The sequence below is a fragment of the Aspergillus sclerotioniger genome (assembly GCF_003184525.1).
Source record: "Aspergillus sclerotioniger CBS 115572 chromosome Unknown BO94scaffold_59, whole genome shotgun sequence".
Lineage (NCBI taxonomy): Eukaryota > Fungi > Ascomycota > Eurotiomycetes > Eurotiales > Aspergillaceae > Aspergillus > Aspergillus sclerotioniger.
Window position 1 is genome coordinate 33,989 of NW_020291049.1, and position 22,713 is coordinate 56,701.

Here is a 22,713-nt window from a genome sequence, read left to right on the forward strand (position 1 = left end):
TCTACTTGCTTGGTAGCCCAGATAGGCTCTTTGAACTGGGCGAATCAAACTGTTGGAATCGGTTCCGCATTCTATTAGTAATAATCACATGATCCTCTGACCTTAACGCTCTACTATGGAGTAAGTCCGTAACAATTGTCACTGGAAAGTACGAAATAGGATAAAAGGCGCTGCATGGATTCGGAACTGTGATACTTCTTTCCTCAATATATGAAACGTTAACAAAAGGTTAGCCCTATAAGTTGTGTTGATGTCAAGAAGACCCACTCGATCTTTCTAACAGGTCGTATTCTTACACAGTTTTTTTCCCCTACCACTAGCAGAACAGCGGGGAACTGACTTGTTAGACACTATCCAAGGATGACAGCTCTTAGCGAAGATTTGCTTGTAACTGTCAACAAGCTCCAAGATCTCGTTTTCAATACGATCGGAAATGACTCTCTTGACTTGCCGCAGATTGTAAGTTCTTCAGAGGACAAGGTGCCATCAATCTACGGTACTGATCAGCTGCACAGGTTGTCGTGGGGTCTCAATCATCCGGCAAATCGTCTGTACTTGAGAACATTGTTGGCAGAGACTTCTTACCAAGAGGGAGTGGCATAGTCACAAGACGCCCTTTGATCTTACAACTCATAAATATTCCAAGCGAACGACACGACAGGCCCGAAGGTGACGAAGTTCATATACCTCATACAGCTGCAAGCGTCGCGGGACAGTATGAATGGGCAGAGTTTCATCATCTTCCTGGCCGCAAATTCGACGACTTTGCTCAGGTTAAGCAGGAGATTGAAGCGGAAACTGCAAGGATAGCCGGAAGCAATAAAGGAATCAACAGACAACCCATCAATCTCAAAATATTCTCACCCCATGTACTCAATCTTACGATGGTTGACTTGCCAGGGTTGACAAAAGTGCCTATTGGGGACCAACCGTCTGATATCGAAAAGCAAACTCGGGCCCTGATACTTGAATATATAGCGAAGCCGAACAGTATCATCTTAGCAGTTTCTCCTGCCAATGTTGATCTTGTCAATTCCGAAGCGCTGAAGCTTGCTCGTCAAGTGGACGCCATGGGCCGAAGAACGATTGGAGTTTTGACCAAGCTCGACCTCATGGATCATGGCACAAATGCTATGGATATCCTTTCCGGACGTGTCTATCCTCTGAAGCTGGGGTTTATTGGTGTTGTCAATCGATCACAACAAGATATTCAGTCGGGAAAGGCCTTATCCGATGCTCTTCATGCTGAAGTCGATTTCTTCAGACATCATCCGGCCTATCGGAATATGGCAAATCGGTGTGGTACGCAGTTCCTCGCGAAGACACTGAATACAACCTTGATGTCCCATATCCGAGATCGGCTACCCGACATCAAAGCGCGCCTCAATACACTCATGGGTCAAACACAGCAAGAACTTGCAAGTTATGGCAACAAACAGTTCAGTGGGAAAGAGCACCGTGGATCTTTGATTCTGCAACTTATGACGCGCTTTGCTTCTTCTTTCATATCTTCCATTGACGGAACATCTTCTGAAATATCGACCAAAGAGCTCTGTGGAGGGGCGAGAATATATTATATCTTTAACTCCGTTTTCGGCAATTCTCTCGAAACGATTGATCCGACACATAACTTGACTGTCACGGATATTAGGACCGCTATCCGGAACTCGACTGGCCCTCGTCCAAGCCTTTTCGTTCCAGAACTAGCCTTTGACCTACTTGTTAAGCCCCAGATAAAAATGCTAGAGGCTCCTAGTCAGAGGTGTGTTGAACTAGTCTATGAAGAGCTCATAAAGATTTGCCATACGTGTGGTTCACAGGAACTTCTCCGCTTCCCACGGCTCCAGGCAAAACTGATAGAGGTGGTTTCCGATCTCCTTCGTGAGCGTCTCGGGCCCTGCTCAGCGTACGTTGAGTCACTCATCTCCATACAAAGAGCCTATATCAATACAAACCATCCAAATTTCCTGGGCGCAGCAGCGGCCATGTCATCCGTCATTCAGAACAAACAGGAACAGGAAAGACGGGCGGTATTAGCCGATGACCGAAGAAAGCGGGAGAAGAGACGGCTGAAAGAGCTTGGAGGATTGAATGGAAATTCAACTGCGTCCCCCGAAGATGAAGACGAACAGCAGTCGGAATCAAGGGCACAGAATATCCCTGTCAGGAGTCAACCTGCAAAGGGTACCAGGAGCATGTCCCCTCAGTTTGGTAAAGGACAAGAAGGTGGCGTGACGGCAACACTAAATGGTGCGCATGCAAATTCTCAAGCGGCTTTTGGGACCACCAACACCACGCGCGATTCGTTTCTCAACTACTTTTTTGGCAAGGACGGCCCACAACCTGCCAATTCATTGCCTCAGCTCTCGAGCCAGAACCGTCAATACACCAACCTCAACGAAGCAAACATCAGCCACGGGATTCGCAGAACGGATATGCGTTCTACTGCCCTACCAGCTGAGGAGTACGTGGCTCCTGTAGAATATAGTGGCGACGTCGGTGTCGCTGTAAGTTTATTTCCCCTTCATTCAGTTGTGCTGGACGGAAACAACATACTGACCTGTTATTGTAGCCCAAGGAAGATTCTGAGGCGGTTCTCTCTGACCGTGAAATGGTGGAGACAGAGTTGATTAGTCGGCTAATCTCCTCTTACTTTAATATTGTGAGGGAAACTATTGCTGATCAAGTTCCTAAGGCTATCATGCATCTCCTTGTCAATCACAGCAAAGATGTTGTGCAAAATAGGCTTGTGAGCGAGCTTTATAAAGAAGACCTTTTCGCGGAGCTTCTTTATGAGGATGATGGCATCAAGGCGGAGAGAGAGAAGTGTGAAAGACTGCTAGACACATACAAGGAAGCAGCGAAGATTGTTGGCGAAGTACTGTAAGTTTCGTGTATTGGAGCTGACAGGAAGGGGTCTCGTCCGGATTATGTTCTCATAAGACATCAAAGTTCGGCCTTTGGTTCTGATAACGTTGGGAGGATCCTGATGCTGCTTTTTTTTGTAATTATACACTAGAGTTTGGCTTACTACATGAGCCGCAGTAATACACAGTAGCTTCGTGTGAACTATAAGGCAATGATGTTTAATTTATAAGTGAAAGAGCCATTGGCCTCAGGTTCTAGGAGCGAAGGTAACACCAGTGATAGATTGTGCAAGAGCAAAATTGGTGAAATTTCAAAAGCTACCTCACATGTATGCCTGTCTCCAGCTCCAACACTTCTGCTGTATGATTTTTTTGAGAATGGATGACAAATTTGTGAGATGTATGGATTATTATAGCTTATGCGCTTTTGGCAGACTTGACCCTAGACCGTGCCCCAAAACCATACATAGCACCGCCTATGAAAACGAACACTGCGCCGATAAGGACGCCCGGAGAGAGATCGTTTCCAAACAGGTAAATGGAAAGAAGAAGGGAAACGAGCTTCCGAATATTTAGAATGACAGTAACAGTTAGTGAGGATGACTTCGCAGAGAGGAGATGAACACCCCTAATGCACAAATACTGTGTCAAAGCATTGACCAAAAGGTAAGTCACACGTATCGGGATGATTGTGAAAATTGACCCTAAAGGGAGAATATCCTTCAGGATCGGCAACAGCCCAGATGAACCGCTAATGATTGACGCCAACGACCATGCCTCGCAGGACTCTTCCGAGGCACTGTTACTTGCAACGCCGGGAGATGCGTGGCCCAAAAGACCAATTTCACTCGAATTCAGAGCTTGGAGCCTGGCAGTGAGGGGATGCGCAGGGAATAGCAGTTGCCATTGGCTCACGAGCTGCGTATAAGCGGGCAAGAAAAGCGGCAAAGATAGCGTGTGGGAATAGAACAGAGCCTCTTTCCAGTGGTCCCTCCCATACGTTTCGTAGAGCCTGTCGGCATAGATGCCTTGGAAAGCTGAGAGTATCATCGCCAAGGCGAGAATCGTGAATCCAACTAAAGTGGTAGCCGCAGAAGCGTTCTCGACATTCATAGATTGGCCTTTAGCCTTAGCGTCCGCCAATGCTGCAGTGGCAACACCCAGGGTTAGCATCAGTACTGCAAGTACCTGACCTCGCGAGTATCTCTTGGCATTGAATAGAAAGCCAATACCCATAGAAGCTACGGGGCCTCCAGATCTGAGAATAATGTGTAACGGAACAGAAATCTTGTATGCGAAAGCCCAATTGTTGAGAAGGTTGACTGTAACAAAAAACAACGTGTAGACCAGCCATGATCTTAGTGGAATGGCACGGGGGCTGAGATATAGTGATCGAGGTCCAGCTGACAAAGAGAGAAAGCCGGGGATCGTAATGAGTGAGGTTAGAAGGAATTGAGCGAATGTTATCAAGGGACCTTTTAGTAGAGACGTTAGAGAAGATGATAATGCTGGCTTGGTGGAAATTAAATACCGGAGCTTGGCTGATCTCTGAACTGAGGTCAGCCTCGGATCAGTACTTGTACACTCCATTCAACTCACTTGATAATTGCTTCGAGCGCAAACACCTGTTGTCTGGAATCAGCAATCGAATCTTAGTATACTTTAATCCGTACTTACATTAGCACAGCAACCACCAAAGATCAAAGAAAACATCAGAATTATATTTGTCCATCCGGGCAGTGCTGTATAAGTGGCAGCACTTGTGATGCTGGCCAACTGTCCATATGTGGCTTTTGTAGGACCAATCTCCTTATCATTGCTCGTTAACTGGTTCGGGGTCTTTTGAGAATCAACATCGCGCGTTCCATCAACTGAGATTGGCGTAATTTCAAGCTTGAAATTGGTCCCCGATTTATTCCTTTGCGTGAGGATGGAGTTGCGTTCCTGGACCATCTCCCTTGGGACAGACATTCGATGGTCACCTTGTAAGAGATGAAAGATTCCGAGGCCTAGGAACTTGCAAAAAAAGGACAGAACTAGAGCGAGAGTGTGACTACTGACTAGTCAGGTTGAGGTGTGGCTTCGGTAAATGTGTAGAATCCCAAGAAACCTGCTTAGTCAAAACTGCGGTTTGGTTCCTTCTCCGAGAATATCCTACGACCTGTCTAGTTCTTGGCCTCGTAACTTTGTCATGATGCCACAGCTGTTAACTACTCCGTACTCCATATCATCTTAAAGGTTCCCCTCCTTTCTTTCTCTCGGTCAATCCCATCAGAACGTTCTGAATTCAAACCCTTCACTCCGGTTCCCATCTGCCAAACCGTTATCTCTTTTGCTATGCTAGAATTAGACAGCAGGAGTAGATGCAGACGGAATCCTGCAGCCATTATGTCTCGAGTAAATTAAGAACTGCGAAGAAAGACCACTCGTCTTCGTCAGTAGTCATCTACAATATCATCGTCGAGCAGAATAAGCCCCTCCTCTTCAAGAGATGGAGGAAGCCGGGGTCCAAAGGCATTGCTGTTGCGCCGACTTATTCGTGATGGGGTTTCTAACGGAGAGTTCCTTCGCCGAATATTGGATGCCACTGAAGGCAATTCAACTGACTTGTCAAATATCTCGTTGTCCGGGGCAATGCTTTGGAACTTGTTTCCACGGAGCCCGGTGATCTTCACGAGTTCTTTCAAATGCCCTGGGTTGCCCCCTAATATAGCCAAATATGGCAGTTGATGAAGTATGAGATCACTGCGTGATATCATGGTAACAGCCGCAGTTGATTCACTGCCGCGACTACCTAGGCCAGCGGCCTTCTCGGCTCTATCACTCTTCTCAGCCAAAAAAACCCCAACACTGGCCATGGTGCCTGAGATAGACTTCCCGAATGGGTCCAGTAGTCTGTTTGACCATAAATCTATAAGGTCTTGTATCTCTTCCATATTGCGAAGCAGTCGCAATGAAGCCGGAAAGAACATTTTATATGCGCTTTTTGTATGGCTTGGGCATGCTTTGGCTGACATTGATCTCTTCACGGGGTATGGAAGGCCAAACAGTATACCTCGAGTAGCGACTTGATAGCTGAGGTCTTCTTGACGCAAGGAGTCTGCTCCGGCATTAGATCTACCCAAACCTTGTCCTCCAAACCTGCTTCGTCCTCTTGTGTCGGAAGACAGCACGTCGCTGTCTGATAATGCGCCAATGCAGCCATCCAGGCAGTCTGTGAACGATAGACTGTTGCATGATGGGACATAATTTTCATGAAGAGCGCTAATGAAGGTTTGGTTATCGATGCCGGCCTCATCCACAAGTTCATTGACACATACTTGGGACAATTGTGGCCGTTCATGATGTTTTAAGTGCCCTGGGGGTGAGACGACCTGAGTACCTCCAGTTGAGCCTGGATCGACACGTTTGTTATATACGACCTTCCCAATAGCATGAAACAGCCCAAGACTCGTTTCTCTCTGTGTTATTGCCTCCATTGTATCTCTTTCAAGAGGCGTAAGAGTTGCTGTAGCTCTTTTCGAGACCCCGGCTTTGGAAGGCGGGCCTGCCAACTTCTTGAACCTTTCATGATTCACGCAAACAAATTCCAAGGATGCAATGGCACTTCGAATGTCCCCCGTCTTAGAGATGTTGTGCAGTATGGCGGAGCTTGGGAATCTCTCATGCTTGGAAAGAGAAGCCTCCTTTTCCAAAACCAAATTCAGAGCCTTATACATAATAGTCGGCGCTATGCTATTGAAATCAATAATGCTCGTCCTCGGATGGTTATAAAGTTCCGGGCCTAGCAACCGGTGGGCTGTTAAGTTATCTGACGGGAAAGACCTAGAGTCAAGAAGCGTCTCTGAGACAATGATGACAATTGGAGAGCCTTGTAGGGTGTCGGGCTCAAGGTGGGGTTTTTCTTGCGTTATCATGGCAAGATACCGCAAGAGGGTTAGCCTGAAGGAATTCAAACTCGACGATGGACCTGCAAGCGCTGGGAATTCTTCAATGAGAATAACACGTCGCCGTGAAGTGTAGGCATTGCTATAAGTGTACCTAGCTCCGGAAGAGCCAGTCCCCCCATCTAGGTCGAGACCCTGAAACTCGTTTCCACGCTCCAGGAAATCATCGAAACGAGCAGCAATTGATACTTGTGCTTTGGTGGCAGACTCTGACGGTGAGGGATTCCTCCATTCCAAGATATCAAAGCCTAGAACAGTCGATAATAATGAGAGTGTAGTTGTTTTGGCGCTTCCTGCAGGACCACGAAGAACAAGTAGCTTTGCTTTTGTTAGTAAAGAAAAGGCCTGCGTAGCAATAAAAGGCGCTAGGAGCTCCTATGTTGGATCGGTACAGAACAAAGACAGCTTTGAGAATATCAAGAATAACATACCTGTCGGTCTCTCCTAGCAAATGCACTGATTAGCCAGTTCTTCACATCCGAGACCTTTCTCTTGTGGACAGCCAGTTCGTCTAAATTAGTTGGAGGAAACTGCTGCGCCCATGGCAAGCGAGGTGGTGGCCCTTTAGAAAGCCAGCTTCTCGGTGTATAATCTTGCCTATCATCATGCCATGTATCTCTGTCATTCGCGATATGGCGAATGAATATTTCGTCAAATGAGTCATAATCATCTTCAATCAAATCATCGCTGCTATATTTCCCATCTCCTATTTCCGTATCCTGTTGATTATCGGTAGTTCGATTAAACAACTGCTGTTCGGTGTTCTTGAGGCCAGAGGTGCCGTACACGGGCTTGTGTGTTGTTGTAGCATCTTCCTGGTGTTTGCGTTTCATCTTTTGCAAGATCTTAGATAATTCGGAAGGCAGAAGAGCTTAGCGATGACGGTAAGCCTTTAAGTAGGCTCAGGTGGACGGTAGGATTAGCAGCGCCTTGTTCTGGACCAAGCGTTCTGCTCCCCGATTTCATGAGCATTTAGCAAATTGCAGTGGCTTTACTGATGCACGGACATTTCATGATCGTGTAAATATATCGACGAAATACAACAGTCATTAAAAGAAACTCATTGATAACGCTGGCATGTCTGGACAAGAATTGGCTTAGACCCAACTACGGCTTTGGTGTCAAGCTCCAGTTCTTACCGCCTACACAGTCCGGAGCTCTGTATGTTCTATTCGTTGTCAAGGCCTGCCTCTAGGTGCGCTTCCAAAGACTCGACCTCCTGCCAACTGCACTATTCGGCAAAAGACTAGGATACTGAGCCACTAGGCTCAGCTGCGCATCCCTTATAAGCTTGCTCCTACCTAGTAGCCGCCGTCACACTCGTCGCTACGCCTAGACCCATGCCAAAGGGGTGGGCCAGCCTCAGCTACGGCTCTACAAATACCCTCAGCTCAATGAATCAGTCACTTCTGTATGTGATAACCATATGAAAAGTATTTTCAGAGAATCTTTGATAACTCAACCATTTTAGTCCAGAGCTTTGAAATTCTGATATAAGAATATAGTTAGAATCTAAAATTTCCAAATACTATTGTTATTGTGATAGAACGGGTTCGGATGGCGATCCTTACCTCATCAGCGCCAGCCGATGGTGATTGCGGTACCCGGATGGGACAGTGAGAGTTTTGAGATTATTGTTGCGTATACCATGGCGTTCCGTTCTCTATCAAATAGTGAGTGTAGTGAACCCCTCTTCCTAATCCTTCAAGGATTAGTCTATTCAGTGGATATAGGCTACATTTTTCAATCCATACTGTTTTGGAGTGTAATCCTTGCCTAGTCAACAAGCTTTCTACCCTGACAAGTAGATCCTATCACAACTATGATATGTTTGAAATTAAATCCTGAATTATAATTTATATTAACGTAAAATTAAAAACTAGTCTATAAATGAAGCATGAAATAAAGTGTTTTTATAATATGATATAATTCTTATAAAATCTTACAAATTTGCTATTAAATAATATGAATATAAGATCAATATTAAAATCAGACTACAGCACTTGTATTAATTGACTTATTAGATTTTATATGGGGATCACATGTGACTGATTTATTGAGCTGAGGGGTTTGTAGAGCCGTAGCGGATGGGTTGACAGCGTAATGAGTATACTACTTTTGTTATTGGTCAAGCTAACCCCCCACTGATTTCAGCCATACTACTAGGACACTACCACTACCACTACCACTACTACTACTTCCCCAGCCATATAGAGTGCCTGACAGATTTGCCAATGAAACATAGGATACCGGTCTCAAAGGTGTTGTTCCTCTCCAAGGTATCAAAATTAAATACAGAGTAGAAAAATTAAATACAGAGTAGAACTGGGACAATCAAACAGGTGAAAGTACAGGAAGCACAACGAGGAAGATGGAGGAAAACTACACGAATAACTTCCGAACTATTTGACATACTATATAAGTCTATTCAATATGTGTCATTAATCATAGGTGAGTTATATTGACAGTTGGATCTCCCAGGAGACTAGAGATTCCAACCAAGCCAATATTCTCTGCGCCAATGATCCCCAATGCGCCATGCTCAAATTTGCCGTGTTATCATCATTTGAAGAACCTCTTAATTATATCGTACCTTTGACATATTGTATGATTTAACCAATCTGACGACAAAACTGTTACTATGAGCCACCAAAAACATCATAGTAGTAATTGTCATCAAGGCCATCTCGGGAAGGAACCTGTGGGGCATCGCCTGCGAATGCCACATCATCGAATCGAACATTCAACAAGCGGATCTTGAGTCCGTAGTTGCTGACTGAATCCAGAAGCTTGTTCGTCTCTGCCGTTATGGGCTGTTGATTGAGAAGCATCAGCAACCCATCAAGCCATTCAGACGCAACGCTAGGGGACGGTGGACAAAGACTCAGCAACACAGATTCCCCATGCGCAGATTTGCTCGAGGTTCGACGATGACCATTATTTTTCCGCGTATCCCCATTAGTGGGCGCAGGTGATGGGTATCCGTGGACAGTAATTTTCGTAAATGAAATAGCGTGGGCCATGTCTTTTGCACTCGAGACCGTGTGATCCTTGGATGAAGCACCGACATTTGACACTACTGAAGACACCAATGAAAGGTCGACTGACAAGGAGAAGGGCAGTCAGTTCAACATTCAAGGATGAAACAATCCACATTCGAGGCTAATAGGATGGACCAAACTTACTCTTCTCCGGTAGGGCGTCAAGTTCCGGGCAGTTTTCTTCGACGGCACTGAAATCACCAAAGTGTAGGAACCTCCTATTGTGCGAAAGTTGAGTGTATCTCCATGAGAATTTTTCGTTCACTGCCTCTGAACTATGCGGACTCTCGTTAGGGAACCATGCACCCTGCAACAAACAGCGAATTCTCTGTTCTTTAACGAACTGAAGGGCTTCATGGTACAGTTCTTCACGCATTTGTCGCAAATGCTGACCCCAGGCATCTTCATACGTGAGCTCCAATAGCTCCATTTGTAATTCGCGGAGCCGGCCGTATTCAAAGTTTGCCAGTTCTTCTTCCACTTCTTGCACATCCTTTGTGCGAGGTGCTCCGCCAACAACAGATTCAATCAAGATGCGAACAAGCTCAACAAGCTTTCCGTAATCTTCAACCTCCGCTCCCGTAGCCTTCCATAGACGAAAGAACGCATGCAATCCTGCAACATGCAATCTGGTCCAATGCAACAGTAGAGGCTCAAAAAGCATATCGAGATTAGAGCGAGACTCTAGTAGGAGATAGCCTTTAGCATCATCCATCTCCGACTTGTCCACCTCAAAATGCTGATACAGAATCAAAGTGACAGATAGCGAAGCACGGGCGATGGGGCATCGCTGCTGTGTAGGTTTCGTGGACTGTTCCAGAAGCATTTTCTGGAATTCATCTTGATGATTTCTGACATAATCTGCCAAATCCATCATCCCCAAGAAACCTGTATCCTCAAATTGCGTCGACGGGCTTTCCGTTTCAAAACCAAGACGCCTCCATTTTTCTGGATTGTGTCTTTTTGTATGTCGTACATCGTCGCTATTCTCGACTCCCTTGTCCTGGCTGCGTTCGTGTGAACTAGCCAAGTAAATTCCTTTCAGAGCCCTCCTATGCTCTGGCCTTTCTGAGTCTAGCGATATCTCTTTCCATTTTTTGATGAGAACTTTGGTGAGAGACTGGAATTCTATCAACGGGTGCATGTGATCCTGCAAGGCAGTACCTTGCATGAGGGAGTAGACTGCTCTGATCACACCCAGATCCTGCAGCTTCTGTATGAACTTTGGCCACTCTGTATCTAACTCATTCGTGATGGAGTCACGCATCAGAGAGTTAATCAACTGGAGTGCATTGGCACAAAGTGCATGATCTGCAGATGAAAGTCTATTGACAAGCATTTCCAGGAATTGCGGGTATATGGCAATTGCAGGCTTCAATGCACGAAAGCCGAAATTCCCATCCTGTGATAAGTGATTACCTGTGTAGGGATGTGACACAGTAGAGACTAAGATGGACATTGCACCCCTCAGAATATTGACCAATGGGTGCGTCACTATAAGTTCAACAACCTGGACAGAGAAGACAGTACAATACATTAGTATATTTTTATACAATATGATCAGGTTGATGTATGTTATGGAGAAGGCAGAGAGCCTGAGAATAATACCTACTCTTTCAACCACTTCCTGATCTACTAGATCCCAGCCTTTGTCAACTTCTAGTAATCTTGCGAAGCTGGTGAGGCTATATGCCAAGGTGTTACCGCTTGCATGTATGGTCAGGTAGCGTAACTTGGCCAGTCCCCCTTCCGCAATGAAGATATCGGCGAATGAAGGATCTCCAATGCTTCCCTGAAGCTTGAAAACAGCCATCTTGCGCACCGCATCTTCATCGCTTCCTAGCCTCTCAACTAGCTCAGAAACGCTGGTTTCCATGGCAGGAGGTAGTGTCGTACTCCGGTCGGAATTGGAGCACGGACTGTTGTTAAGGGAGGAGGGTATGCCAGCTATTCAGTAGCCGTACCCGTTCTATGACCGAAGCTGATACAAGCAGCAAGATGCGAATGACATGGCCCTGGAAGAACTTTGGAGTTCGAGGCTCAGAGAAATCAACATCATCTACGGAGTACCGGCTGAGCGAGAATAAGGGAGGGTGGGTTGCCAAGAAGTCGCAGTTACGGTTCTCCGCACTTAGACTAAATCGAAAATGGGCAAGTGTTAGCCCATTAATGGACTTCAGGATGTAGCTAATCTAGTAGTATCTAGGTAAGACCTAGATAGATACTACGTAGTACTAGGTCCCTAGTAGGATTCAATATCTCTCAATGCTCCCATTGGCCAAAGCAGATCGTGATTTTGGGCTCTCGACAAATTAGTGGTTGATATTCAACCCGCGTATTGAATGGAAATATTTCTATTAGCATACGAAAGTTTTACTTAGTATTTTCTGGGTCATTACAGGGGTAACCGCCGATAGGATATCGATATTAGACATGCGCTACATTACCTGCTAGTCACCAATTAAGTAGATCAACTGGTCCACTATTCCAGGGGTACTCAATATCTTGTACCCCATTTTCAAAGTATTTAGATAGTCAAAGGCCTCCCAAAGGGCCTCTTAAAAGCCCCCAGAGGGTCCCGCCAGGTATGTTTCAGAGATTCTGTTAAACGCCCCCTATTAAGCACCTACCTATCTAAAGGGCTCGGGTCTTCCCAAACGGCCTATTAAATTTTAAACGGCCCCAGAGGGCCCCTTTAAGCATGTCTAAGAGGGCCCTTCCAACCACATAAAAATGCAATACTCGATTGAGATCGTCCGTCTGAGTCGATAGACTTAAGAGGGTATCAGCTCCTGATTAGGTAGTTAAGGATATTGGATTGTATACAGCTAGTCATTTGGGTGATGACTGTAGTCCCGGAAAAGAGGGAGGAGTGAGGTCATTCTTTCAGCAACAAAGTCTCTATATTTATAAAATGCTTAAATGAAAGTAGATTGTGGTGAGAGAAGAGAGCGAGCGATTTTGGCTAAAAAAAGCGTCCCGGGAGAGGATCGAACTCTCAACCTCACGATTAACAGTCGTACGCGCTAACCTGTTGAGAATTAATAAGATGTTCGATTATGAAGGTCGAAAAGTGAATGCTTACCAATTGCGCCACCGAGACATGTTGCCATGTTTCAATTTTATCTATTTATATAGCTTTGCTTTCTATAAGAGGCCTCACAAGTCCGAAGGGGCGAGATTTTGCTTGCTCTTTTGACTACAGATTTTATGCAGTTGTTGGTTAACATGAATCTAGTATAATATATTCGAATATGTAGAGGTACTGATTCGTATACTACCTGAGTCAAATGACAGTTGAGTACTTAGATAGACACGGCGGAGTAGATGCACAAACCAGTTATATATGATGAGGCATTACGATGTAGGCGCTGTACTAACTGTCACATTACACCCAGGTATTTATTCCCTATCACTTTCTGCGACTTACGCCATTGGTTAGATCTGTCTAGATGATCGATACACGAAACTTACATAGTGGGATCAAAGGTCGATTGTGCAAATGAACCTAGAAATTATCAGTTATGGCTAAACGCCCGTTGGTCTAGATACTGAGGTCATTGTTTGTCTACTAACATGTTTTAATGCCACGCACTCGCCCAGTTTATGCCCACAAAAGGTGTTTCAACGGACCAAATGCATCCTCATTCGTCCAGTCATCTTACTTACTACACACTCTCCCTCTAGGCCTGAGGGGATTCATCTTCCTAAACATATAGTCCAATTCAATATACACTGGTACCTAGGTTTCTTACGACCGCTTAATGTACGTGCTTGAATTACTTTTTATCCCTATCCGCCGATGAATCTGCCTGGATACTATTCAACGAATACAGTTGAAGACCTCATGCCACATCTTCCTATTGATCAACGTGGTTCCTTTGTCACAAGTCCAAGTATAAGAAAACGGAAGAGGGAACAAGTCCAAGCAGATATTGTCTCCACATCGTCAGATAGGTCAGCAACCGATGGACAAAATGGCTAGCCTTTAGCAGCAAGTAGCTAATCCATCTTTTTGATACTCAGACTTGTCCCTTCGTCCATTCAGTATACGAACCCACAATTCCGCTTAGACTACCCAGAACTCTCTGGTCAGAGCAGAGGGGTTTTTACTCGCCAGCGATGTCTACACAGGAAACGACGAGTCCAGCAACCACATACTCACCGCAGATCGCCATTTACAGAGAATCTTTCCCATACGCTACAGTCAAACTCGTCCCAGACTAAGATTTCTTCACAAAACATCTATGTTTCCGCGGCCTTGGAGGTCAACTCCCCGCCAGTATCCCCTAGAACCACATCTCCAAATCCCTACCAGCAACCGCAAACCCTCTGTGCATCTGCGTTCTGTCTACGTTCGTGCCATATCTGTCACAGGAAACCTACTACACGAGAGTTCATCGACGCCTATGCAGACTGTGATTTATGTGGTCAGAGAAGCTGCCATATATGTCTCCGGTATTGCGACGCTATAGATTGCAGCGGGCTAGTTAAAATGCCTACATTCAACTTTCAAGAGAGTGCCAACAGCGACGGAATGCAGACCCAGCGGGCTCGGAAGGTTTGTTCGGCCTGTGCGGTTGAAGGTGTGACCGAAGCGGGCATGGAAGTGGCAAGGTGCCTTGAATGTGTGCGAGGCTTCCAACCCCAATTTCAGGCAGTTCATCCGGACTAGGAGAGATACGGTGGCCTTGAAACTAGCCTTACATGGACAATAAGGGAGTGATGGAAACATGGGGTTAGGACGGGGGGAAGGGGGGGGGGGGGGGGGGGGCTATTGTGGTCCCTGGTACACAGTAAATCTCCACATCGAGGCCTTACTTAACATGTATCTCTACAAACTAGAAAGCTTAATGCTTGGTTTGATTTACTCGCAAGTAATCAAGCATATCTAGGAAATACCTCTCGCACTTCGACCACATCTTCAATGAGATGATTGATGAAAGCAGATGCCCAGTCACCAAGCTCACTATAGAAAATGCGTTGCGTGTAAACCATAGCTACCACAGAGACAGTTAACCTTCGTATGTCGGTATGATTTTCCTCTCAGACTCCACTCAGTCTAGATGGGTCTTAATATATGACCGATCGTCGAGTGAAGCAGCATACTACACTGGTTGATGAAGCTGGCGCCATCTGTTTTTCTTTTGAATTCTGCATCCATGGACCATCTTCGAATGAAAATTGGCGTACACTGACAAGAACATGTTTAAAACATACATACACACAGGACAGACCATCTTCATCGGCCGAACCTCATCTGAGCACCAGCATAATGCCAGAGACCCCTGAGAAAGCCGTGATATTCAACAGCTTCGTCGCAATTGGTCATCCCGCTACTCCTACCGCCAGTACAGAACATCTCGGTAAGTCGGATATGCCAGGGTGGGTATCCATCCAACTTCAAGAACGGGCCAAAAACCAGAAGAAGATCAGGCTCAGGCTTCACTATGGAGACATTGTGACCAGTATCCATTGCTGTTCTACCCAGAGGGACGGACGTGGCCGTTTGAGTGGGCTGGGTAGTAATCTCGCTGATTTCCGCATCAACCAATTCCATAGTTATGTCTTCTGGTGAGAGTTTACCACTCTGCGACATCTCCGCCAACGTCTTGGTTAAGTCAACAAACGTTTCCCGGCCATCAGTAGCAGACAAGAGAAGCATTGTGAGAGGGTTGGCATTGGGCCTATGAGAAGGCGCCACGCCTTGCTGCAGGTTATAAATCGGGTGGTGGGGAGCAAACAGTCGCAATACTGGTTGCTGCGCCGGAGAACCATAGTAAGAGGACAATTTGTTCATAATGGCTTGGTAAAGGACAGGAATGCAGGATTTCAGAACACCTGTACGAATGGACACTTGGTGATTAGTCCCAGTTCTATAAGCGCCCTTTCACCCCTCAACTCTATGGAATGCCTTGGAGGCCTCGAAACTGTACTTACCGGTCTTTTCATAGACACTTAGGACAGGTATCCCGGAACTCACGCTCCAGGCTGCGAGCTCTGCTACTTCATCCATCAAGATAGCCAGGGCATCGTCTTCTTTGCGCAATGACAATATGACACTCAAATGTTCTGGCAAGCGCTTTAAGTTCTTCACATCTTTTCGTATTAATTCTGGCGTTCGGTGGTGGTAATAAATGATGGCAAAGATTCGATCCACAACAGCATGATAGCTTAGGGTGAGTCGGGAAATAATCCCGAAAATGATATGAATAATGGTATAGGTAAGTAGATGCAGCTGTGACTTGACAAATGTCCGTATAGGTGTTCTTCGGGAAGCCTTCTTGCGGCGATGAGCTGGCCGCCGTGGAAGGTCAGACGGGTCTGGCAGATATGGCCTTAGAAGATTTTCGCGATCAGCAGCACTGAGCTTCGTTCCTCGAGACCGAACATCATCTCTAAACAGCTCTTTATCTCGTTGTGAAACCATGTTTCAGCTTTTGTGGCTGCGTACCACTCAGGGACTTCTGCTCAACGAATGGTTGACTATGCTTGATCTGTATGAGGGAGTCTGAACCGTTGGTGGGTCCTTCAACAGGTCGAGCGGAATTCGGGCCTGTATGGGCGGTGGCAAGTATGTCCGTACCTTGAACCAGTGACCGCTTTATCCACCCAGGTTTCCTTACAGACACGCACAGCTATAAAGTGGATACTAGGGAATGGCATGTGGAGGGATGGATTAGCCGATATGTCATTATATAGTACGCAAGAGTCCGTTGCATAGAAAGGGTTGGTTTGGCTTAAAAATATGCTGCGGCTACTCTATTTGTACACATGGTTATATAGATATACATAATATAGATATACATGAACATGCATAGTACATCTTGGAGTTAGAATTCTTACTCTGCATTGTTTCCAACGCCGATGTGCACTATGTTAAATGGTAGGTAGATTTACTATCATCCAAGACACAACTTACATAGTTAGGGTAGTACTACACAGTACAGAATACCTACCATATAGCCAAATACTGAGCTACTATGTATGTGGGTACAGTTGTATCACCACGAAGTTATGCTGTGATGTGGTTAGGTAATCAGGTGTGGAAGGAATCCGCATTCCGATATGGACCACCTATGTAGCAGTACTCATACAAAAGTTCACCCCGTAAATGGTGCTGTTTATTGGTCCACTTTCAAGGCGCATTCAAAACCACCAGCTGCCACTTCTATGCCAAATCCCATATCGACCGCCACCCCATGCTGATATCAATGCAGATAAATCCAGCTTATAGCTCCAAAAATGCCGGACGATTTGTCCATGATCTCCCCACCCAACGCTGCGTCTCGATCGGTGTTTCCGAAAGGCCCCAGCTTCACCCTTGAGGACTTCTCAAGTCGCGACTTCATCGTCAAAGAGTTTATTGAGGCGCTTTCTGATTCTGCCATTTCAAATCGTCGTTCTACACTCAACCCCGCAACTGGGAACCAACCGTTTGACCCCAAACCACTTATTCGGACACTAGAGCACGCACAACGACGACTGGGCGAAATTTCCGGCGACCTGGAAATTAAAGAAAACGAATTATCGGCCGCAGTCCGCAGGGCAGAGGCACAGCACTCCCAGAATCTTAACACATTGGGCAAAAAGTTAAAACAAACCATCGAATCGTTCCAGCAGCTCGACACATCGCTCAATGGAGCAGGACTCCCCGGTGCAGAACTTACCGGGGCCACCGGAAATATGGCAGTGGAGACTGGAAAAAGATTAGAGGAGTTAGATCGTCAAAGACGCCGGGCGCTTGACGCCCGCTTTTTGCTCGAGTGCTGGGATGGGGTCAGCAATAGAGGCGAGATAACGCTCCTGGAGAATTTAAGAAGATCCGGAACAGGTGAAGCTAAGGTACGATCTGCACAGATTGCGCGGCAATTACTACGAATCAGTCAGAGACTTGATACCGAGAGCTGGAATGATTCAAGTATAAGAAATACTGGGTCCCCTGGGAATGGAACCATACCTGCAGACGACTACGCAAATGCAAGAGGCAATGGCGTTAGACGAAATACCCGTGAGGTTATTGAGAAGTTCTCGGAGACTTTGGAAAATGACCTTTTGAAGCAATTTGACGACTTCTACCGCAAGGCAAACTTTGAAGGTATGAAGGACTGCGCAAATGTACTTCAGGATTTCAACGGTGGTGCAAGCGTCATCGCTTTGTTTGTCAATCAGCACCAATTCTTCATTGATCGGAGCCAGTTAGTTACAGAAGAAGTAGGGGGTGATTTGGAAACCTGGGAAATGCTCGCAGACCCTGATGCCGAACCGCTGAAAGTTGAACCCAGTCTTCAATCACTGATCGACGAAGTCAAGGTTGTAGTGCAAGAGGAATCGGCTATTATCAGGCGGGCTTTTCCGTACTATGAACAGGTGCTCGGGAAGTTTTTACAACGTGTGTTCCAACAATCTATCCAACAAAGACTGGAAATGGTCTTGGAGAAAGCGAACAGCGTCTCATCACTCGCATTTTTGCGGTCCCTGCAGAGCTCCCGCAGTTATATCAGTGCTCTAGTTGATGATTTGAAAAGCCATGGGCTGACCGAGCACCCGGATCCAATCTCTTCGCAGACAGCTCTAGTCCTCGACCAGCAGCTGGAGGATCTATTTGTGCCGTATTTTGTTGGGTCGTCATACATAGAGAGGGAAAAGAGGACACTGGAAGAGCTATATACGTCTTTGCTGTTCAAATTCACGACCTTCCATGCCCGCAGGAAAAAAGCGGCGACAACCTTCATGGCATCTCTGTCGAAGTCTGGCACTGAAATGCTCTCTTCAGCACGTGATGCATATCTAAGTCGTCTGGAGTCTTCGGAATTTCCCCCAACCCAAAGACGAATGCTACTTCAAGTGGCAGGGCTGAGAGAATCTAGCGACTTGACGAAGCCTACTGACATAAAACTTACCGAAGAAGATGGCATTCCCAGCATATCTTCTGCAAAACGAATGCTCAAGTGGCTTGCCGAAGCAGTTGGCAGGGGTTTAGAGCTTAGCATGAACAGTGAAACACCCAAGGATATGCTTGCACTGTTGAGTCTTCTTCTCTCAGTGATGGGTGAAGGGTTCATTGAGGTGTCCTTGGATGCCGCTCTGGAAGCAGCAACGTCACAAGAGTCCGGCAGATTGGAACCTGACTTTGCATACCTACCAGGTATTCGGAATGCCATTGGAATTGCGAATTTGATGGTGATGTGCATTAACACCTTGCTTATTCCTCTCGCCGCTGGTAGTATCACGGTACGTCGAGAAATGGAAAAGAAGACCAACCTTATTACCATGCGTGTAGAAGAGAAAATCAATACACTAGAGCAGAAGGTCATTGACGCGACACTAACTTGGATTGGCAAACTTTTGTCTGGCCAAAAAAAGAATGATTTTCGACCTAAGGAGGGGGATAACACGGCTTGGTTGGAAAGATTACAAACGCCAGTGAGCCATATTACCATGAATCCTTAATTATTGTTCGGAGACATGCTAATTACATTTAGACATGTGCTTCGATCTGCACATTTTTGACCCGTGTGCATAATGTTGTGAAGACATCATTGCCATCCAGTGGTTCCAATCTTCGCCAGCTGCTTACAGAAATTGTTATTGGAACACGCAGTCTCCTTCTGGATCACTTCAAAAGGTTCGTTGTCAATGGGCCTGGCGGACTTATGGTCACCAAGGATATGACGCAATATACAAATCTTCTCAAATCCTGGGACATAGAAGAACAGGTCAAAGGACCGAGCGGTACGCTGGACGTTCTGCTGGAAGTTGGCAACCTCTTTGTTATTGGCTCTGAAGCTTTGCGTGAGAGAATCCGCGGTGGTACAGCAAGTAATAGTACTAGCGGGACAGCCGGAAATGATACCGGAGCAAGCTCTGGGCAGAGCCTTGGGGGTTCTGGCCAGACTGAGACCGGCCTTAGCGTACAAGATGTTAGGGCTTATGTTTCTCGGAGGGAAGATTCTAACACAGCTGCCTTACAGAGTGTACTTAACATTTTGTGATAGAAGTTATTTTGTGTGAAGCTTGTGGCTAATTCTCAATGCAGTCAGGGGTAATGTGTGATCGGGATCATGTATGCACTCAAGGGGTACAGAGTACATTGTTTCGAGATACCTCGATGACCCTAGTCATACATCCATGGCTGTTTGGTCTTGGTGTTGTCTCCGGAAAAGGGGCAATGACTATCTAGACAAGGGCAAGTTTAATGGAAGAGATGATGTGATGGTAGCCCAAATCAGTTCACACCGTCTGAGCTGCATGTACCATCCTTTCTTTACATAGTGACTAAGTGCTACTGTAAAGGGGGAATCAGGCTGTATCCACTCCCGCGCGTACAGCGCATAATGCACCCTGGACATCTAATGCTATATATGGTATAGTTAGTAGTGTACTTTTCTAACACTTGTACTCCCTATACGGGCTATATGTAGTTCCACGAATTCCGCTCAAAGATCGGTAATAGACTAGTTTGATGTGCCCATGATGCAATTACCCATGAGTGGCCTGTTCTCCTGATCTACAAATAGTCATACTCAGTATTTCCAACTATTGTGTGCACTACCCAGCTACTATTGGAGACAAAATACTACTACTTACATTGTACGGAGTACTATCTATTATCAAGGGTGCCCTTGAGCTAGGCTCGCCCGGGTTTGAAGCACTAGCGCATTTCTCTTTCTTTATGTCTCTGGAGAGCCCTGTAGATTCTCCGTACAGCGTTTCTTTTTGGATTATGGCACTCAAATTGATGATTGCAATAACCAGTCGAAGCTCGATGCTGCCTAGAATCATACCGGTACAGCAAATAATTCGTTTGCTTTCTAGTTCAGAGCCATCTGGATTAGGTCAGTGCTTCCACAGTCCACGACTCCACACACACCGTACACGGCGTGATCCGTACTAGTTTACAAATGCTTCGGCCATCAAGCCTAGACTGGCAAGATTACTCTACTCTATAGCGGCCCTAAGGCGCAAATATTACTAGTTGCTCATAGGGGCTCTTCTAGAAATACAAGAAGCCAGGGAAACAGAGTCTAGTGATTTTGACATTCCCATGACTCAGATAGAAGCCATAGCTATTCCATGCCGTTACGGCTTCAGAGGTACTTCTGCGGTATAAAACCAGCATAACATATTTCCGGACACCGCTAAACCGAGGATCAGACCTTGGAAGCGCTGATCCTCTGAAATATCTTCGTTTACCAAGTCAACACTATCTGTTGCCTGTTTTAAGTGTGGCGTGGTGGCAACATGAATGGATTGCCTGGCGATATCTTGCGGTGGTTCGGTGAAGATAATGACCTTGATCTTGCCCTGGACAAAAAGCCTACGCACTTCACCGACTCAACAACGAAAGCTCCATATCGGAAGAAGTCTTACTTCAGGAGAACATTGTCCTTGAATTCAGCCAGATTCACTCGGTCACAGGCGTTAGCCGTTTCGTAGAAGAGCCACCGTGATTCTAGCCAATCACCCACTACGCCATCTTTCCTTGCCAATATTCTCACCCGCGATCTCAGATCTCGACCGTTGTCGAGCAAGACACAAAGCCATCATGTCACTCCGTCAACGTCTGGCAGTATTGATCCATGTGCCCAGTATTATCAGAACCCGGAAGCGCGCCTTAAGCTGCGACTTTATCTAGCTTCTCCTCACAACTTTGACGAAGCAATTGAGCTTGGATTTCCAGCCCCAGGGGTCAGAGATGTCGCATTAGATCAACAAAGCTCGCCAAAGCACAATCCCAAGTCCCGAAGGGCTACAATAATGCCTTCGGAGGTCGGTCAAAATGCAAATCTCGGCACAAGCAGAGACCATATCTCAGGCCTCGTACAGGCTTCTTGCGTATTGAGACACTCTGTCTCGTGCAACGATCTCCCGCTTGATGACGGACAACAGACATCTACCATCAACCCCAAGGTTGATTTGCAGCAAAAGCTAGGAAAGCGCGAAATGACGCTGAAGATGACGTTGACGCGGCCAGATCTTCGAACAAACTCCTGGATCGACATTCCACCTGTTATAGATACCCCTGGGGCCATCGAGGCCACGAAACCGCCGTCAGCAGATATAGATTCTCAACTCCGGGATTCGGATGAGGAAAAACGAAGCAGGATAAAAGATGTGTGGTACAAGCTTCAGATATGGAAATAGTTGTGGATTTGAAAAGACATAAACGTGTGCTTCAATGTGTCATGCGATTACTTTGGAACAACTCACGCATTTTAACCTTCCATTTTCATGGTATCCTATAGCATTAACACACACACACACACACAATATACATACATATATATTTATTTGCCACGGTTTTTTTTCTCTCTCTGTGTGTAAGGTTTTTTTTTTGACAGTAGCTGTACTACTACTACTGCTACTTACTACTACTCCGCTGTTCCTTTTCATGTTACATTCCTAAACATTTTCCTCACGTGCACCGTGATATTTACATTATTTAAGTCTCATTCAAGTACATTGGCAGCATAGCCTCTCAATTTCACTGATGGCTAAAGATTTGTACCATTCGGAGTTTTGGAATGCAGCAGTATCGTTTTATGCCTTCAGTTGTTATGCTTACCATTATTGATGATTTGTATCCGCTGTTGTAGTCTGTGACTGTATGTGGAATAACTCAACCCTGCCTTCACTCAACCTTGATAACCCGCATGTGGCAGTGTACTTGGACGGCTCTCGATTTTCAATCATGGAATATCGGGCGGCACTAATTTCCACTTAATAACCCACCATATTGCCTATAACTCAAGGACTCAACTTCTCATGACCTCTGACTGCTATTAGGAGGCAAATACTTTGTGACTCTCAGCTATGCAAGCTACTGTGAACCTGGTATAGTTTTGGTAAGATCCT

General features: G+C 45.9%; 8 protein-coding genes and 1 non-coding gene across 9 annotated transcripts; 4 read left to right on the plus strand and 5 right to left on the minus strand.

The window, feature by feature from the left end:
- Positions 1 to 148: 148 nt before the first annotated feature.
- BO94DRAFT_529237 (dynamin-related GTPase DNM1) lies at positions 149 to 3,095 on the plus strand. The gene is made up of 4 exons (XM_025610453.1): positions 149 to 228; positions 301 to 459; positions 516 to 2,507; positions 2,573 to 3,095. The coding sequence occupies exons 2-4, from the start codon at positions 361 to 363 to the stop codon at positions 2,885 to 2,887; spliced, it is 2,406 nt and encodes an 801-aa protein (XP_025461404.1). The 5' UTR covers positions 149 to 228; positions 301 to 360; the 3' UTR covers positions 2,888 to 3,095.
- A 14-nt stretch (positions 3,096 to 3,109) lies between these two features.
- Positions 3,110 to 5,070, minus strand: BO94DRAFT_339828 (putative UPD-GlcNAc transporter (Mnn2-2)). The gene is made up of 4 exons (XM_025607032.1): positions 4,545 to 5,070; positions 4,467 to 4,492; positions 4,399 to 4,415; positions 3,110 to 4,342 (listed from the first exon to the last, which is right to left on the minus strand). The coding sequence occupies exons 1-4, from the start codon at positions 4,836 to 4,838 to the stop codon at positions 3,285 to 3,287; spliced, it is 1,395 nt and encodes a 464-aa protein (XP_025461405.1). The 5' UTR covers positions 4,839 to 5,070; the 3' UTR covers positions 3,110 to 3,284.
- A 232-nt stretch (positions 5,071 to 5,302) lies between these two features.
- Positions 5,303 to 7,885, minus strand: BO94DRAFT_529241 (putative cell cycle checkpoint protein Rad17; the record flags this gene model as incomplete). Its single annotated transcript, XM_025610454.1, has 3 exons — positions 7,246 to 7,885; positions 5,742 to 7,186; positions 5,303 to 5,690 (listed from the first exon to the last, which is right to left on the minus strand). Exons 1-3 carry the CDS (start codon positions 7,645 to 7,647, stop codon positions 5,303 to 5,305), a joined length of 2,235 nt encoding a protein of 744 aa, XP_025461406.1. The 5' UTR covers positions 7,648 to 7,885.
- A 1,178-nt stretch (positions 7,886 to 9,063) lies between these two features.
- BO94DRAFT_540863 (ELMO/CED-12 family protein) lies at positions 9,064 to 11,935 on the minus strand. Its single transcript, XM_025613006.1, has 3 exons — positions 11,468 to 11,935; positions 10,000 to 11,365; positions 9,064 to 9,917 (listed from the first exon to the last, which is right to left on the minus strand). The coding sequence occupies exons 1-3, from the start codon at positions 11,729 to 11,731 to the stop codon at positions 9,454 to 9,456; spliced, it is 2,094 nt and encodes a 697-aa protein (XP_025461407.1). The 5' UTR covers positions 11,732 to 11,935; the 3' UTR covers positions 9,064 to 9,453.
- Positions 11,936 to 12,830: 895 nt separating this feature from the next.
- BO94DRAFT_t310 lies at positions 12,831 to 12,958 on the minus strand. Its single transcript has one exon. It is a non-coding gene; the product is annotated as a tRNA-Ser (tRNA).
- Positions 12,959 to 13,404: 446 nt separating this feature from the next.
- BO94DRAFT_570406 (uncharacterized protein) lies at positions 13,405 to 14,604 on the plus strand. The gene is made up of 2 exons (XM_025614808.1): positions 13,405 to 13,812; positions 13,882 to 14,604. The coding sequence occupies exons 1-2, from the start codon at positions 13,658 to 13,660 to the stop codon at positions 14,528 to 14,530; spliced, it is 804 nt and encodes a 267-aa protein (XP_025461408.1). The 5' UTR covers positions 13,405 to 13,657; the 3' UTR covers positions 14,531 to 14,604.
- A 202-nt stretch (positions 14,605 to 14,806) lies between these two features.
- Positions 14,807 to 16,381, minus strand: BO94DRAFT_579896 (ditrans,polycis-polyprenyl diphosphate synthase). The gene is made up of 2 exons (XM_025615292.1): positions 15,796 to 16,381; positions 14,807 to 15,696 (listed from the first exon to the last, which is right to left on the minus strand). The coding sequence occupies exons 1-2, from the start codon at positions 16,283 to 16,285 to the stop codon at positions 15,098 to 15,100; spliced, it is 1,089 nt and encodes a 362-aa protein (XP_025461409.1). The 5' UTR covers positions 16,286 to 16,381; the 3' UTR covers positions 14,807 to 15,097.
- Positions 16,382 to 16,877: 496 nt separating this feature from the next.
- Positions 16,878 to 20,160, plus strand: BO94DRAFT_540864 (exocyst subunit SEC10). The gene is made up of 2 exons (XM_025613007.1): positions 16,878 to 19,281; positions 19,341 to 20,160. Exons 1-2 carry the CDS (start codon positions 17,101 to 17,103, stop codon positions 19,848 to 19,850), a joined length of 2,691 nt encoding a protein of 896 aa, XP_025461410.1. The 5' UTR covers positions 16,878 to 17,100; the 3' UTR covers positions 19,851 to 20,160.
- A 939-nt stretch (positions 20,161 to 21,099) lies between these two features.
- On the plus strand, positions 21,100 to 22,021 carry BO94DRAFT_614360 (uncharacterized protein; the record flags this gene model as incomplete). Its single annotated transcript, XM_025616733.1, has 2 exons — positions 21,100 to 21,290; positions 21,315 to 22,021. The coding sequence occupies 2 exons, from the start codon at positions 21,100 to 21,102 to the stop codon at positions 22,000 to 22,002; spliced, it is 879 nt and encodes a 292-aa protein (XP_025461411.1). The 3' UTR covers positions 22,003 to 22,021.
- Positions 22,022 to 22,713: the final 692 nt, after the last annotated feature.

What these genes read in the sequence shown, in the direction of transcription:
- BO94DRAFT_540863 (XM_025613006.1), bottom strand. Translation starts at nt 11,731, where the DNA reads ATGGAAACCAGCGTTTCTGAGCTAGTTGAGAGGCTAGGAAGCGATGAA. An exon ending in ATCAGGAAGTGGTTGAAAGA is followed by an intron (nt 11,366 to 11,467) that starts GTAGGTATTATT and finishes TTCTCTGTCCAG; the next exon opens with GTTGTTGAACTTATAGTGAC. An exon ending in TGACGCCCTACCGGAGAAGA is followed by an intron (nt 9,918 to 9,999) that starts GTAAGTTTGGTC and finishes TCTCCTTGTCAG; the next exon opens with TCGACCTTTCATTGGTGTCT.
- BO94DRAFT_540864 (XM_025613007.1), top strand. Translation starts at nt 17,101, where the DNA reads ATGCCGGACGATTTGTCCATGATCTCCCCACCCAACGCTGCGTCTCGA. An exon ending in TGGAAAGATTACAAACGCCA is followed by an intron (nt 19,282 to 19,340) that starts GTGAGCCATATT and finishes AATTACATTTAG; the next exon opens with ACATGTGCTTCGATCTGCAC.
- BO94DRAFT_570406 (XM_025614808.1), top strand. Translation starts at nt 13,658, where the DNA reads ATGAATCTGCCTGGATACTATTCAACGAATACAGTTGAAGACCTCATG. An exon ending in GTCTCCACATCGTCAGATAG is followed by an intron (nt 13,813 to 13,881) that starts GTCAGCAACCGA and finishes TTTGATACTCAG; the next exon opens with ACTTGTCCCTTCGTCCATTC.
- BO94DRAFT_339828 (XM_025607032.1), bottom strand. Translation starts at nt 4,838, where the DNA reads ATGTCTGTCCCAAGGGAGATGGTCCAGGAACGCAACTCCATCCTCACG. An exon ending in TTGGTGGTTGCTGTGCTAAT is followed by an intron (nt 4,493 to 4,544) that starts GTAAGTACGGAT and finishes TCCAGACAACAG; the next exon opens with GTGTTTGCGCTCGAAGCAAT.
- BO94DRAFT_529237 (XM_025610453.1), top strand. Translation starts at nt 361, where the DNA reads ATGACAGCTCTTAGCGAAGATTTGCTTGTAACTGTCAACAAGCTCCAA. An exon ending in CTCTTGACTTGCCGCAGATT is followed by an intron (nt 460 to 515) that starts GTAAGTTCTTCA and finishes TCAGCTGCACAG; the next exon opens with GTTGTCGTGGGGTCTCAATC. An exon ending in GTGGCGACGTCGGTGTCGCT is followed by an intron (nt 2,508 to 2,572) that starts GTAAGTTTATTT and finishes CTGTTATTGTAG; the next exon opens with CCCAAGGAAGATTCTGAGGC.
- BO94DRAFT_579896 (XM_025615292.1), bottom strand. Translation starts at nt 16,285, where the DNA reads ATGGTTTCACAACGAGATAAAGAGCTGTTTAGAGATGATGTTCGGTCT. An exon ending in AAGTGTCTATGAAAAGACCG is followed by an intron (nt 15,697 to 15,795) that starts GTAAGTACAGTT and finishes CCATTCGTACAG; the next exon opens with GTGTTCTGAAATCCTGCATT.